This window comes from Acomys russatus, chromosome 8, assembly GCF_903995435.1.
Source record: "Acomys russatus chromosome 8, mAcoRus1.1, whole genome shotgun sequence".
In the NCBI taxonomy this organism is placed as follows: Eukaryota; Metazoa; Chordata; class Mammalia; order Rodentia; family Muridae; genus Acomys; species Acomys russatus.
In genome coordinates this window covers 34,615,175-34,631,780 of record NC_067144.1, presented here as the reverse complement: position 1 = coordinate 34,631,780, position 16,606 = coordinate 34,615,175, and the positions used below count along the sequence as shown (strand labels likewise).

General features: G+C 37.4%; 1 protein-coding gene across 1 annotated transcript in view; it reads right to left on the bottom strand.

The window, feature by feature from the left end:
• The window catches only part of LOC127192738 (E3 ubiquitin-protein ligase CBL-B), a 95,503-nt gene that overhangs the window by 61,981 nt on the left and 16,916 nt on the right, over positions 1 to 16,606 (bottom strand). The window contains exons 2-6 of the mRNA XM_051150038.1: positions 16,210 to 16,366; positions 11,126 to 11,247; positions 7,491 to 7,628; positions 4,280 to 4,367; positions 1,716 to 1,847 (exon numbers count right to left, since the gene is read on the bottom strand). Of these exons, the coding sequence (XP_051005995.1) occupies positions 1,716 to 1,847; positions 4,280 to 4,367; positions 7,491 to 7,628; positions 11,126 to 11,247; positions 16,210 to 16,366 (637 nt within the window). The remainder of the gene's footprint in view (positions 1 to 1,715; positions 1,848 to 4,279; positions 4,368 to 7,490; positions 7,629 to 11,125; positions 11,248 to 16,209; positions 16,367 to 16,606) is intronic.

Genomic DNA, 16,606 nt, shown 5'->3' with positions numbered 1-16,606 from the left:
CATATGACATGGCCATATTGCAAATTTCAGGGCTGGAGCAGAGGTAGCTGTGCATGAGCCTAACTGTATGCATTCTTAAAATAAATAAATAAATAAATAAATAAATAAATAAATAAATAAGTAAACAAACAAAGCAAGCAAGCTTGTATTTTCTCTCAGGAACACATGAGAACTATAATACTAAACTGAATGCTCGAGTCATTACAGTGTGGGAAGGGATACAACTTGGCTTCTTCTTAGCTGAGTACCTGCCCTGTTGTGGTTTAGGAGAAGGAATTCTAAATACCCCTTCACAGGCAGGCAGTGGGGAGGTGAAAGGGCAGCAACACTTTGCACTGCTCCGTCTGAAATGCCCTAAGAATTTGATGACTCTGACTTCTACCAGTATATGAAAACTTATCGCAAGTCGTTTTCAAGAAGGCCTTGCTAAGTGTATGGAAGGATTGCCGTTAACAGAAAGAGCAAGCAAGTGCCCATCTGCGGGGAATCATTCTTGCTGATGCCACACCAAGTCCCTCCTTCCTCCAGCAATTCCCCGTACCCTGCGATTCATCATCAAAATGAATAGATAAGGACAAGAAGTAAGGGCAAGGACATCAAGAAAACTTAAGGTAACATATAAACCAAAAGCACACTGAAGGAGGCAGGGTTAGCGGTGCTAAAAAAATTCACAGTGATGCCTGTGAGCTCACAGTGTTATGAAAACCTAAATCAACTCTATTTCATTTCTAGTTCTTCCTCGTTTCCTTTCCTGTTCTTAATGTCTCCGCAGGGAGGGCAGGTCCTTCTAAAGACTATGAAATCGTGAGTTATTGTATTTTATTGTCACTCAAAGAGTTCAACAGGCACCACCATCACCCTCTGAGGTAGCTGGTCTCTTTTTATAAACCCACTGTTGCCATTGCCCCTAATATCAGACTTTCAGAGGGTTAGAAATTGAAATGTTTTGCGTTCCAAATTACATCAGCATACTGATAGTTTTAACAGGGCTACATTAAATAGCAAAACGCAAGATGGCTTAATCAAACAGTCTATCAATAGTTAAAACTGGAATTCTGTAAAAATACCCATTTTAAAGGCCCAACTTTTACAACATTTAAAGACCTACAAAAGTCACTGGGGGAAAATAGTTTTTCTGTGGCCTTATTCTAAAATATTAAATCATTTTGTATTTAGTGACCTCCTAACCACAAACAGGAAGGAAGTTAGTCTTTGATTAAGTTTCTCAAAATTAGAAATTGCCTGTTTGCATACGAACTGCTTCTGAGACATGTTTCTCTGAATCCTCTGTTTTGGGCTCACAAAAGCAAACCATAAACAAATGTGAAACACGAGCCATGGCTCAGGAGAAAAGAAATCTGATTGACAGCATCAGCATCAGATTCAGCTGTTCAGTGTGCTCCCAAATCTTCCCATGAGCACAGACTAAATGTGCTCACCTGGTAAATTAATACCTGTTGGTGCCCTCCTGAAATTAATGGCATGACAGCAGGAACTTAAGCTACACATGGAAAGAAACAAAATACAAAATGGAGCAAAAACATCATCTCTACACATTCGACATAATAAGCATTTTAAAAAAGTAAATTATTATTTCTGATAAAGCAGTTCTAAGTATTACTTCCTGAGTCATTAAGATGTAGAAACCAAGAGAGGAAGTGTGGATGGCATACAGAGAGGTGCCCCTGCTGCTGCTGCAGGGAATGCAGCCATACCTGCCATGCGGTAAGGCACGAGGTGCACATCAGATGCCCACAGGGTTCAATCTTCACGTCCTTGTCGTTCTCTGCACAGATCTTACAGAGCTGGAAAGTGGAGCCCATTTCACAATACAGTTCATATTGTTCCTGGAACATAGGGAAGATAGGTGACGGTTAATGGTTTTCTATCATGAGGCATTAATATTGGATTTTCTCAAGTACAGTGACTTACAGGAAGTATCCCACACTTGAACTTGTCAGAATTATGTTACCATTTAAGGACAAATCTTAAACTGATATTCACAATTTGGTCTACAAAATCAATTTTTACAACATCTGAGCTCTTGGCATCAATTTTTATGTAAGTTTTAAAAATTACTCTGGGTTATTTAATGTTTTATGCTATTACTTTTAAAAAGGACTTGCTTCGCCAGCCACAAACAATACCTACAGTTCTAGAATATAAATGACTTGGCCTTTCTTTTTCTTTTCTGTAAACACTGCCACTCATTTGACTTCACTGTCAAATTTAGCAAGTGTCATCTGGACATTACAGTTTATTTCTTTAGCATCTTTACAAATCTGATGATGAAAGATAAGCAACGTCTGTTTCTCTTCCGTGCATGCTGCCATAGTTATTGCAGTCTACAAGCACAAGCACAGCATACAGTGAAGAGAAACACACTTCAGTCACAGGGAGTCGCAGTTATTCCTCTCAAATTCAAGAGTAAGTTTCCATCTCTAAAGGACACAAGAAATAAGTGTCTTGGCAACAAACAAGCTGGCCGCGTCAAGTTTAAAATGGTTCACACAGTGAACCTCAGTGAACAAATACTGAAAGTTTGTGTGATAAAGAAAGCACTGACTGGTATACATAAAAAACAAACAAAAAGAAATATTCAAGAGGTGGTGTTTATGAGTTTGTAAAAATTAAGTCATAGTTTAGTGACATAAATGTATTCGAAATAACAATGCAGACATCTAATAAATAAATGGCAAGTTTTTACTATGTGACTATTAAAACACTGTAGTGCTTTTATTTGCACATAGATATGCATACGTATATAAATGCCTGCATGGATATATACAAATCTTATCCACCATATCTGTCTGCTATTTAGTAAACTAAACAAGGACAAGGAAAGAAAACAAAGTGAAAAAGAAAATAAGTTATTGATGAACTTGAGAAGCTCAGAGGAGCACTGAGATGACACGACTTGCCCTAGTCAGTGTCAAACCACAGTACGTTCAAATAAAGAGCAGGGAACTCACTGCATTCCAATGGATAAGACTATTTCATGTGAAACTTAAGTGACCACACTATAATTGAAGATGTACGTATAGTTTCATTAACTTATTTTTGTAGTACTGGGATTCAAACTAACATGTTCAGATATGTTTGGAAGATATTCTGCCACCGGAGGCCATGCTTAGCCCAAGCTTTAGTTTTAGAAAGAGGAATGACCTCTCATTAGTATCTCTTTGTACTTATTAGAAAACGCATGAGAAAACTGCTACATAATGCTATGAGTAGAAGTCATACATTAAATTTTAAACGTCTTCTACAAACAATACATAAACATGATGAGTGTCCCTCACAGTGCGGCACATCGAGACTATGGCCACTGAAACCAGTCAACAATTTCTTACCACCTTTGAGTGTTACTATGTGTCAGAGTATGAACATTTAAAATATAAAATATTATAAAAATAGACTTAGTGAAACCATGTTCAAGTCTCCCCTTCACGCTCTCTTGAATTACTCAACAATTCTTAAGATAAACATGTTTCTAGTTTGGCATCTTTGGGAATGCACACTCACACATTCATATAGTAGCTTGTTGTTAAACGGTGGACTTAGGCAATGTAAGTGTTAAAGGTGAAATATACACTTAAGTTCTCAACAAACAGAGATTCGTATAGGAAAAGATGCAGAAGTCACCTGTGAGAATACAGGGCTCCCACCCTCCTGTTATTCATCTCACACAAGCATTCTGAGCAGATACAGATGATTTCATCTACTACTGAACATTTTGGTATTTTGTAACCTGATGCTTTGTGAAAACATGACAGTAAACATGCTGGTATGTAAATTCTCCTGTGCCCACCCAGTATTTACTAGGAAAAAGATGTTTTTCCACTTAGATTTTGTCTTTACTGAAAAATACATAAAGACTTTACCAAGTTCTAATTCAGAGTCCATGAATTAGACTCTGGATTTATAAAGTTATAATCATTATTTTCAATGTTCTTCAACTATGTATTTGACTTTAAAAACTTTAACACGAAACTGATCATTCCTTATCCGTTTTGTTTTTAATTCAGTTCTCTCCTTCCATCTGTGCATCTGCATACTGATTTCTCCACCCCTGGATAAATGCCAATATTAGGCTGCAAGCATTACCATTAGCCGCATGAAATTTATCTGAGATCATAAAATTTCTTTGTATTCTCAGGATTTCTAATGTTATCATGTTAAACATTTGGGCATGCTTTTGACCACACTGTAGATAGAGGTTCAGATTTATTTCTGAGGTAGTTAGATATGTATTAATTATATACCCCAAAATTATTCTTACCTGCGTAACTTTGATATGATCATGAGGTGTAGGTTCACATAATCCGGTTAAATCAGGGTTATAACTTCGCCCATCAGGATAAAGATAACTGAATTTAAACAAAAAGTTTATTATTTTAAATATATGTGTCTTTACTGAAATTAAGTCTAATCAGAGTCTTCTATATTTAGACTCATGTTTTATTTGTCCCTTTTCTGTAAATCAATAGTGTACTCTTGCACTGTTTTTATCATAAGAACTGCTTAATATAAACTAATCCACTATCAATCATTTTCTATTAAAGTCTGTTAGTAATATATCCCTCATAAAGTTAACAGTTAATCTAGTAGTGAGCTATATCCCATTCTAAAACCACTTGAATATATTTCTACTTGCAGGTGTTGTATACTTTATTGGCAGCATCCTAAGTGCACCATATTTATGTCATGTTGAAATCACATGGAGAGAAAAAACAGAATTACGTCATAACTATGTCTTAAATAATCAAGCTCTTCCATAGTGCCCTTTCTTGCAGTCTCCTAATCCATCTCTCCCACTCTGTCTACTTCCACTAATACGCAGACACATGCACATTGCCCAAATGTGCACATTGTAAAACCTGCACATGCATGTCATGAAAGCTAGAAAATATGATCATTCCAGTTTTACTGACTTCAATAAAGTCACACAGATGGCATGCAGATACAAGGTTTCCGACTAAGAATAGAACTTCGATATAAAATTATAATAAGGGATCTTCTTGTGTTAAACAGTGCTTAATTGTTATTCAAAAATATACTGAAAATCAAGTTTATTGTTCTTAATTAGCATTTTAGCAAAACATGACTGTCATGCTATTTTTGGTACATGTAGCTCAATAAAAGTGATTAAAATCCATGAGTGATCCAGTTGAACATTTTTATGTCATAGAGCTTAATAAAAATTTAAAACTATGTGTTAGTGATTATTTCAATAATCCGCAAATTTTTGATAACAAAAGCTTTTAAATCTTAAACTTTTAAACGTTTTAAAATGTTAAAACATTTTTTAAAATCTTTAAGTGAAGTATCTACAAACATTAGAGTGACCAATATTAAAAAATTATGCTAGACAAATGGAAAACTGGAATTATAGGACAGAATATCCTCATACAGTAGGAGACAGGTCAGTGAGAGTTTTCATTGATGTAGGAAGGGGAGGGACGGACTCATCTCAACACAGATATTTAATTACTATGGAGCAAAGAATTCTTACAAATATTGAGCTAGGAATAATAAGCAAAACTGGGCACATTCTTCCTCATCTCATGACATCACTATTAAACATATTATTATTTAATACTGAACTCATCAAACCACATAGAGCTTCTAGGAAGAAGTCCGCCATGGAAAATTACAGAAATGAAAATGAAGATGCTGGAGAAAAGCGTACAAGGTCTACTTAGCCCATCCTAGGCATCTCAATGGCGTGTTTCTCAGGATGCCCAGGATGCCACATGGCTACTGAGCACGCCAGTGAGAAAGGGTGGCATCTTTGACCATTATCAACAGATACCTGTCATCATTGTCACAGTATGGTTCAACTGTAAGAGAAAACATCCAGCCTTGATGCCACCCTTTCCTTTAAGAAAATTCTCCAAAAATAATATATTTACTTTATCCCAACCTACTGTGGGAGTCAGATTCCACTCACCAATTTGACAAGACCTCTGATTGCATATGTGATTGTATGTGTATATGTACACATATTAAACGTTAATTTGCTTAGGAGTTCAGAAGGCTTGTTACATTTCAGGAAAAAAATCCTAGTAGTCACTTTTGTTTTTTTATTGACTTTTTGAAAAATAAAAGGAATAAAATACAAACAAAAACCAAAAGAACAAACACATAAAACAAAAACTACTCACACTGGACTATGTATAGTTTTGCCAAGTTTTTTTTTGTATAAGTTTATAAGTTCTTTATAAGTTTTTTAAAGCCTACACCAAGGTGAATCAAAAGTTCACATAGAAGTCATTAATGTATTAGAAGTAAAGCAGGAAAGAAGAACAACAGATTTGTGATGATCTAATGAAAAAAAAGAGAAATGCATATTGAGTACCACAAGCTGTCCTATCTTTCCCATATAACTGATTTCTTACAGCTGTGCATCCTGAAAAATAACAGTAACACATTCTTGATGGGACAGAGAGGTGTACACCTGGATCCCTGTAATTGCAGCACTCCCGAGGTTGAGGCAGAGGTTCAAGGCCAGCTTGGACTACGGAGTGCGCTTAAAGGACAGCATGGAAAATACAGCGAGGACCAGTCTCAAAGAGGCAAAGAGAAGATAATCAAACACTAACAGGAGAATTAACGTTCTTCACATGGGTAATGCCTCATTTTTCCTTCTGGTTTTGAAAACAGTCTTCCTTCCTTTCTTTGTCTGCCCTGTTCATTTCTGCGGCTTCATAAGTACTTTAGAAAAGGTAGCACCTAGATCATTTGCTACTTTCCTGTTCTGGTGGACTGTCTCCACCTACAGCCCTTCACAACCCTTCTTGCAAGCTACATCACATGAATCTGTGTTGCTGACCCAAAGGGAGAGTGAAAGAAACAGGCAGAGTGGTGTGGTAACACTGAGAATACAAGGAGAGGGGAAACACAACAGTAAATGACTAAAACTCATAAGAACGAGGTGTCCTGATTAGGAGGGCCTGACAGGTTGTCCAGAATTTGAGGCTGGAGAAATTCTAAGTGGAAAACTTAGTTACAGTAACAACTTAAGAACCATAGTTTGGCATGAACTCAATTTAGCTCCTAACATGCAATCATGGGATTAGAATCATTATCAAGGAGAATTAAAAGACATACAAATAAAAAGGAAAATGTAGAGGTAGACGATTAAAAGGAGAGAAAAATCTAGTATCCAGAACAAAAAGTAGCACTCAACTGAACTTTACATAAAATAAGAGAAATGAGTTACTCTAAAGTAGTAGTAGTAGTAGTACATACACACATTTTAAAAGTACTTCTATGTTTCAGCACTTTTTTCTATGATGCTGAAATGTGCTCTATATAATTATGGTGCCATAAAATGACAGCTTAGGCATGAATAGTAAGAAGGAAGAAATGCCTGCTTCTTAGTCTTAAGGTAAACCGCAAACTATGATATCAAGACTCACTCTCTGTCCTAGGCCTAGGCAGTCTCTAGACTTCAAATCTGTAGGTCGGAAGAATTATCTCATACTTACAAGCCTTCCCTGCTACCGTCAATCAGGGCTTGGAATAGGGGCTTGTTATGAGGTATGGTCTGTAGGATATTGCCGTCCCCAGTCACATAGCCAATGGCCCATTGTCCCAGCCGAGTACAGCTTAACCGGAAAATGTAGCTACGAAACATGAATAAAAAGGTCTGCATCCACACTCAAAAGGCATGCCAACCACTAAACAATTTGTTAATCTTTTCTCTTTTTGAGCATAAATATTTTGAGTTCCTGATAGAAATTTCTATCTTTTTCCATAACTGAACACTAGTGTGCCCCACTGTTATCAATCTGTGAAAGAAACACTAATAATAATTCTTCTTCAGTTAAGTATCTCTAGAGTTCCATTTAAAATAAATGAGGCTGGAAACTACCAAGAGATTTATCACCATCATCCTTAGGGATGTGTGGGAATGTGGCTGCTGTGATGCAGCTGCAACATAAATCATCTTTGCAGAAGGATAAAATGAAGCAAATAGCTAAATAAGTAATTTATCCACTGCAGAATCTGAACCAGGAATTCAATAGATTACTCCACCATTTACGCATTAAAATTTGGTCACAGACTTGCTTAATGTTTTCTTGCAAGCATTTCAGCGATTCATCTTTAAACAAATCTCAAAAGAGTTCAACTACATCAATTACAAAACAAACAATAAATTCATAGCTGCTACTCAACCTGCCAGTCAAATATTTTTTCCATTGGCAACCACTGTAATTCAAACACCGGTCATTCAGATGAGTGATAAATTTCTTAAATTAATTTCCACTAAAAGGGGATACTAAGGAGGCTTTAAATTCATCGTCATTTATTTATTCATTTCAGTACATTATTCTCTTTATAGAAGTGTATGCCACTCAATCTTGCAATCATGATTTCAGTATCTGGATTACACAGTCGGCCCATCTATCAGAACAAAAGTAAGTTATAAGCCTACTGGTTATATTTAAGTTGTTATATGCATATATTGCCTAATGGGAAAAATTAAGAACTGTCTCTCACATTTAGTTACTGATAAATAGAGTACAGTAAAAACTTCATTAGCTATAGTTTAGCATCAAGGATGAGGCCACTAGTTTAATAGTATACTTAGTAGTACAGTGACATTTCAACTTGTTCAAAGAGCTATCAGGAAGGGCATTTTCAAATTAGTCTAACCAGATTGTCCTAATAGACCCTAATGTTAAAGTATTGACCTATAAATTACTATTATTAATCAGAATCAGAAAAATATTTCCACTCAGATCAGACAAATGGTTATATTATTAAGATGGTTCTCAGATAATAGACAAATTAATTATCAGAAGATCATTTGCTATATTAAGAATTGCACATAAGGAGCTGGAGAAATAGCCCGGCTGCTAAGGACATTTGCTGTTCTTGCAGAAGACCTGGGTTTCATTCTCAGCACCAACACCAATTTTATATCACTGGTAACTTCTGTCTCATGAGATTGCATGCACACGGTGTACATACATACACTCAGTAAATAAATCTTTTTTGAAGAATGTTATGAAATAATGCATGTATTTTCAAATAAAGAGTAAACTGCAGAAATCTCAGAGACCGTGCCCTATGATTTCAGAAAACATGTAAAATGTGATGCTAAAATGAAACATACAATTGCAATATTGAATGGTTAATATTTTTAAATTAACTATTTATGCATCTTGAATATTTGTGAAATTGTTGGGTTTTAGTGAACACCTTTTTTCTGCACTGCTTTAGGATGGTGTTTCTACAATTTGTCATGACAGAGGTCCAAGCCCTCCATACACAGTGTGCTGTTAGTAACAACTTGTGAGAGCCACAGATGGCTATTAACACTTTGGTCCTCTCAGCCAGGCTCTTGCTTCTGTTCATTTGCTCAACACTTTTAAGTCATTTGCTGCAGATGCTTCTGGAAGTAGCTAGTCCTGCCTCCCTCTGGAAGGAATAACCTCACATGTTCAGCTTTAGTAACTTGTTCTCCAAATGCCATGGTAAACATAATCAGATAGAACTGTTGAACAGGACGGCTCATGATTGAGAGCCGCTCTTGACACTAAAAGGCATGTAGGAGATTAATTCCTTGGATTCTCAATTCTTTGGTGGGGAGCTGGGAACCAAATGCAAGGCCTTCTGCATGCTGAGTAAACATTCTTTCAAGGCAGGTGGTTAATGTTTTATTAATCTTTATCAGTTTTATATTTACTAAGGCAGATCAAGCAGCACTTAAGGAGTTCAAATGCCCTTGGAATGGACTTCTTATTGACTGTGAAGGCATAGAACAAATACTTTTTAAGAGAAAGGTATGATTAGATAGACATTTTACAAAGCAAGCAATTCAATGTTCATAAGTAGCTTTTGCAGACAGATTTCAAATGTTCAAATTACATGTTACATACTACATTTTACTATTCGGTATCGGCTTTATGGATTACTATGGAGAGTAAACCTTGAACAAAGCAAAATGATTCATCTAAACTTTGGTCAATATGCAAATTAGCTGACCACTGCTCTGGGCCAGAAAGGTCACCGCCTCCTTAGCATCTACAGAGAGGGCTTCCATAGGTCCCTAATTGCTTTTTATATCACCAGCTTCTTTGAATATGCCATGTTAAATCTTTAAAAACAAGAGCACTTTCATTATCAGAGAAGGAACAAGTCTCTTGGCTTTGACTTAAGAAGACGATATTAAAGGCCAAGCTCAATTACTCTGTCAGACGAAGCTGATCTTAGCAGCAAACAGAGACTTAAAAAGACAAAATGTTGTCATAAAAATAGAACAGTCTAATGGCACAATGACAAACATACTAAGATGTAAAGTCTTCCATCATAGGCCTCTGATGCCACAGACACTGTACCCAGGACTTTGCCTCCTATGGCTCAGATGCCATTGCCTAACGGCCTACTGCGTGCTTAATACACATCTCAGTGCCACACATGGGGAAAATCCTCTGAACTGGGGAAGGATAAATTTTCTGGTCTTTTATTTGCCACAGTGAGGGCTGATCTCTTGGCCAGTGTCCAAAGAACTGACTAGACACCAAGACCTATGACAGTCACTCAGATCAGTCATCTGCAAAGCAAAACATAAATTTTGAGGCTGCAAAGAAGAAGGTTATCAAGTAGTAAGGGCATGGGCTTGATTGGGGATATAACTATGAATGCATATTTTTATATACTTGTGTGCATATGTGTATGTTTATATTTATGAAAACATTATTCTATATTTAACCATTGATACTACCTGAAACTACTCAAAACTGTCCTAAAATAGTGCACACAAAGCTAAACTACTAAATTTTGTGTTCAGCACAATAGTCAAGTGTTCAAATATCCACATGTCAGTTTAAACAGGAACACTGCGTACACACACAACTGACATTAGAACAACCCACACTGATTGGAGAAAGAACTGAGGATTACACAATCTTTAAATTTATTAATGTCACTTTCCACTTAATGACAGTGTCAAAAGTCAGTACTGCAATTTAAGGACTCGATAAAACACATCCTTTCGGTCTTCCTGCTTTGTGAGAACACCTTGTCCTTTGATGCTATGGCCAATTTTCACAGACGGGAACCGCAGGGCATTGTCTCTTTAAGCGCATCGTCTGGTAAATTGCTTGACTCTTACCTCCCAGGCTTGGTGCTGTATTTCTGTAGCCGTGCTTTAACTTCATCATATGTGAGAAATGCCATGTATCCTGGATGTGTCACAGCTAAGAAATTCCAGTTCCGTAAGATGGAGCCCCAGGGCTAAACACATAAATAAATGGAAAGAGGTTACCCAGAGAACACACAGCAATGACACTGTTTCACACACTGAGGGAAAGAAAGTCTCCTCCATATTTTTAAGTTAATATCACACATAAGCCTTAGGTCAACCTTTGTCAACTAACAAAAAGTTGGCAATAGGTTTTTTTGTTGTTTTACAGAAATATGTTTAAGCAGAAAACATGGGTTTTAGAAAAGGGTGAAGGCAAAAGGAAAACCAAGTGTTCCCTACACAGTATATTCCCAGCAGGGAATTATGATCACTACGAAATGAAGTAATGACCAACTGGCCTTAAGTTTGGGTCCTTGGTTGCCTTTCTATAGTCACTGCTGTCACTCTGAATTTTTTTTTTTTTTTTTTTTTGTAGCCCTGCTGCCTTTTCCAAGAGGCTTAAATATAAAACCCCCTCCTACCTTAGAGCCTTTGAAGTTGCTGAATCTCAACCAGTCACGTGACTAGCCATCCCTTCCTCAGCAAGGCCCTCTAGGACCCTCCTACTTACAGCTGCTATCTCTTACCACAGTCTTCATCTTTCTCCTCTGTTTTGCCCACTGCTGCTTGGCCCTCAGATGCCTCAAAGAATAGCAAACCATGCTACAAAAGATAAGTGTCCTCGAAAAGGTTACACAATAACCACAAGCCAAGTAAGGCCAAAGAGCATCCCTGAGTGGGTGGGGCCTGGATCCCAGTCACTCAAGCAGCATCAGATACATCAGGCTGTGCTAGTTACACCTAGGCAGAGTTGCGTTAGAGGGGTGCTTCCTTCCAAGGCAACAGGCTCCGGTCCTCACACTTGCCTCATCGTAGCTGTTACCGACCTTGGAAAGGTTTAGGGCTAGACAACATGTTCAATGAGAAGTAAACTTTTCACAAAGACATGTGTTTCATATCAATGTCTCTTAATCTAATTAGGTGTCTCTCCAGGTATCATGGCAAGAGAAAAAAGGCAGCCACTAACAAGCAGCTTCGCTGCAGGCCATGGATGAATCATCTCTACAATACTTTCAAGGCTGCGGCCACATTTATTCCCAACAACTGGCAGCAACCTCCATCTGCTCTGCCAGATTCTTCACTTGAATCTTCTATGTTAAAAAAGGGGGGAGGTGTTTTTCATGTCACCAACTTCAAGCTGCTGAAACAGGCACCCCAGACTTGATTACTGTCAGAGAATTTTTTGCTTTCATTTGTTTTGAAACTTCTTGTTTCAAGCATATGAGGCAGAATTCTGCAAGGACGTTATCCCTTACAATGAGGATAACAAGAGAAAATAATTTAGTAATAAAGAGCTTTTTAGCCTTTTTGACTTCACAGGAAAAATCTTTAGGGAATTTCCTCATCACGCTGACACATGTAATTGGGTTAGAAAGGAGCTCGGAGAACTCAAGTGGCACAGATGCTGGCCCTGCACTTGAAAACTACAGCATGTTTTTAATTTTCTTCTTAAGGCTTGACTAAAATTGCATAAAACAATACTTGGGAAAACTACCAGCATATGTCAAAAAGGCAACTGAGAAATAACTGCCATGCTAGACATTTTGGTTTTCATTTTATTATTTTGTTCCACCATCCAAGAAGGACAAAGGCTAGAGGGAATAGCAAACAAATACTGGAGCTTCCTCCATTAATTTCCACACACATTCTTAAAATAATGTATCTTTTTAAATCTGAACCAATTAACAGATCAAAATACAACTCAAAACAAACAAACAAGATGAAATTAAAGGCTAAACCATCCCCAGAGATGGTAAGCCAGAGGGTAGATTCCTATTGCAGAAATGATTATGTGAGATGAGTCTGCGCTATTGTGAATGTCAACCCTTCACAGTCAGAAGACACTGGCAGCCGCCAACTTAAAGACAGAAAAGACAAATGCTTCAGAAAAATAATTCTTTAACTGATTATTTTATAACTCACTTGCTTTGATTGAAGGAGCTCTCTTCTTAACAGAACTACTACGAGGCTCTTAAACAACAGACTGTACTACGGTGAATTCAAAAGTAGAACCGACTCATGTAGGGGGAGCGGCCTTGGCCAGTCTACTCAGATCCTCTCTGGCAGCTTTGGTATTGCTGATGGCTTCCTTCCTCTAAGATGCTTCTCTCTTCTACCACTCCTTGATGTTTCACCATGACTAGAATGTTCTCCCAAAAGTTTCTTCCTTATTCAGTGCCCCTCACCCCCAAAACACTAATATAGTTATGTATATCTCAATGACCCAGGCTTCTCCAGGAGTAGGGGAAATGGGAGGAGAACCCAACTTGCAGCTTTGGGAAGGAAGGAAGGGAGGGAGGGAGGGAGGCAGGGAGGGAGGGAGAAAGGGAGGGAGGGAGAAAGGGAGGGAGGGAGGGAGGGAAAAGATCCTGAGATTCATTTTATGACTTTAGTATCTTCCTATTGCAGCCTCTCTAGGTGACCTGAAGAGGAGAAAAAGGACAAAGGCAAGGTGGCAGGAAGAGGATGTGAGGAGGTCCACAGCGCATAGCCACTTCCTTCCCAGGGCTTGCTTATATTCCATGTAGATGTGAGGACGAGGCTGGGAGAAAGCAAAGGCCTCTTGGTCCTTCATTCTGTGCCTTTCATCTCTTGGCTTTCCTTCACTGCTTTCTAAACAGCCACGCCACTCTCTCCCCTTAACACCTCATCTCAAGAGTACCTCGTCCACTTTCAGATGTTTGGGAAAACACTAAACCCCAATAACACAGGACTGTCAGACTTACTTACTAATGAACCACTATTTTTATGAAGGATGTGTAAATAGAAAATTTTAAGAATTAAAAAAACAATTTAAGAAAACACTCAACTTTTAATTGTATGTCAAAATAAAGATCAGTATATCATAGAACCAATTTCCTCATATTTGAAGCCAGGCGTGATGATTACGGTTGGAGTATTTAAACATGAGCACAGGGACCAGAGGGAGTGAAGAATCTCAGAAACTACAGGAGTAATCAGATCTGATGGGTTAGTGCTACAATTAACTGTTTCCAAACAATGGCTAACAACCTGACCAGGGGAAAGATTATCACAGCTGTCACCTCACCAATGCTTTCACTTTCTTTTTCACACCCCAGTGAATACATACCAGATAAGCAAACCTCAGAATATTAAGGCTACTTGGCCATTTTTAACTTAAACTACATAAAAAATGATGTGTGCAAATGTTAAGCAAGTAACTAAAATGAAGCTGCCCACACGCCTTAAAAGTGTAGCTGGGGCGTTACAGCCCTGGACATGCACACTGAAACAGCACTCATGGCGGCATCCAACTTCTCTGTCTCTGTCTCTGTGTCTGTCTGTCTGTCTCTCTCTCTCTCTGTCTTTCTGTCTGTCTCTGTCTCTCTCTTACACACACACATACACACACACACACACACTAAGCACAAGAAATAAAAACAGACTCTAAAGAGAAGTTAGGTTTCACAGTAAAAATTACTGAGGCTTTCTTCATCACAAGGTAAGAATCAAAACTGATCATTTAGAATCCTTGATTTCCATTAAAAATAAAGGCTTTGTTCTGTAAAACGATCAGAAACCTTAAGACTGGTGCATGGTAAGTTGTGAATGATTAGTTTCTTTGAAAGTGTTCATACTGTCTTGTAAAACTGCAGACTGTGGTTGTACTATAAAAATAATTTTAAAATGGGCTCACAGGATATATACATCAAGAGAGTACCCATTAAGCCGCTAGAACTTTAAAAGTAGCAAGCACATGCTTTCTACAGCACTTTATCTAACTTCTTACTTATCCACACACAATGTGGAGTTGTGATTTTTAAATTGTGATAAAGTAAAATCCACCCTGTGTTGCTGGCCAGAGTCTGTCACCCTCCTGTTACTGGGTTATGGTAAGTTGATCCCATGCAGCGTTTTCTGGTTACAGGAATCCGTCACCCAGACTTTCAAACTAGAGCTGAAGTCGAAACGCGAAGCCAGTGTCATGATCTAACATTTCATTTAATTATATTACAATCAGAATATATCATTCCAGTTTCAAATAGTACTTTTGAGATACAAATAACCTTGGTTTCTAATCAATTTTACCACACGTTGGATAATTATTACAACTAGAATTGTAAACATTTTAAAAGGATGATTTCATTTTGTAAGTGCTTGAATAGATAATATACATTTTAGTGGCAAAGCCAAACTCAAAACACAAATTTCAATTCTTTGCACTTGGAGGAATTTTATTTGGATATATATGAGAAGTTTAAAAAACTGTTTCAATTTTATGCCACTTGCTTTGGAGTATTTATATAAAAATAATTATGAATATTAAAAAGCAAAATAAATATCATAACATTATTATTCTAAAAAGCAGAAAGAAAAACAATTTCATAAAGTTTTATAAATTAACATTGACATAATGTTGTAATCAACTATTATACAAGAACTGAAAATTATATTGATGAAGAATAACTGTTGGCATGGAAAAATATTTGTTACAACTAATTGAGAGAAAAGCAATTTGTAAAGTGCTATAAGACCATAGTATGCTATAGATAGCTATAGATAGCAGTGGCCTATTTTTAACTTCACGGTTTATCTTCTGATCTGAAAAAAATGCCACAGCCTAAGAGAAGTTATGATACAGTTCTGGCTGACACCCACCTATAATGGTTTCAATGTTCCAGCCATTGGGCTAAAAGACCAACAAAGTGAAAAAAAGGAGTTAAAAAAAAAGTCATTTCCATGAATCAATAATGCTGGCAAGCAACCTGCCTGGATCACTGGACCTGATAGGCCAAGCTTGTACCATAGGACTCACTCTAAACTTGGAGAAATGACCAAGTGCTTCATATGAATGACTGGCTACCAAGACTGAGGCTGTTGTCCATATGTTCGTTTATACTGTATGCATGTGACAAAAAGAAATATACACAGATCTCTGGAGAAAGGAACAGAAGGAGAGGATAGATAGATTAAACAAGTATATCTCTTACCTGAAATAGTCTGGTAAAAATATCAAATTCAAACACTGAGATGTAATCATTGCAAGTTAAATCAATGGTTGACTTTAGAGCCATTGCCTCCAGGCCGGAGCTAATCTGATGGACTTCATGCAGGCACTGTCTGAAGATTTTCCATGGTACAATAGTTCTGTGCAAGGAGAAAAGGGGAGGCAATGAACCAAGTGCCAGGGAAGATATATTTTCCACTGAAGCAGCCCAAGTAAACCATAACATTAATAGTGCTATATTTGTAGTAGAGCAGTAGAAAATAACTGTCCATAATTCAGGCTCCATGTCATATGCTTACTTGGTTATTCTGTACTTGCTAAGAACCTGACCTTAGCTTTTCTTTCAATTCATGGATATCAAGAAATATCTTTGATGCATA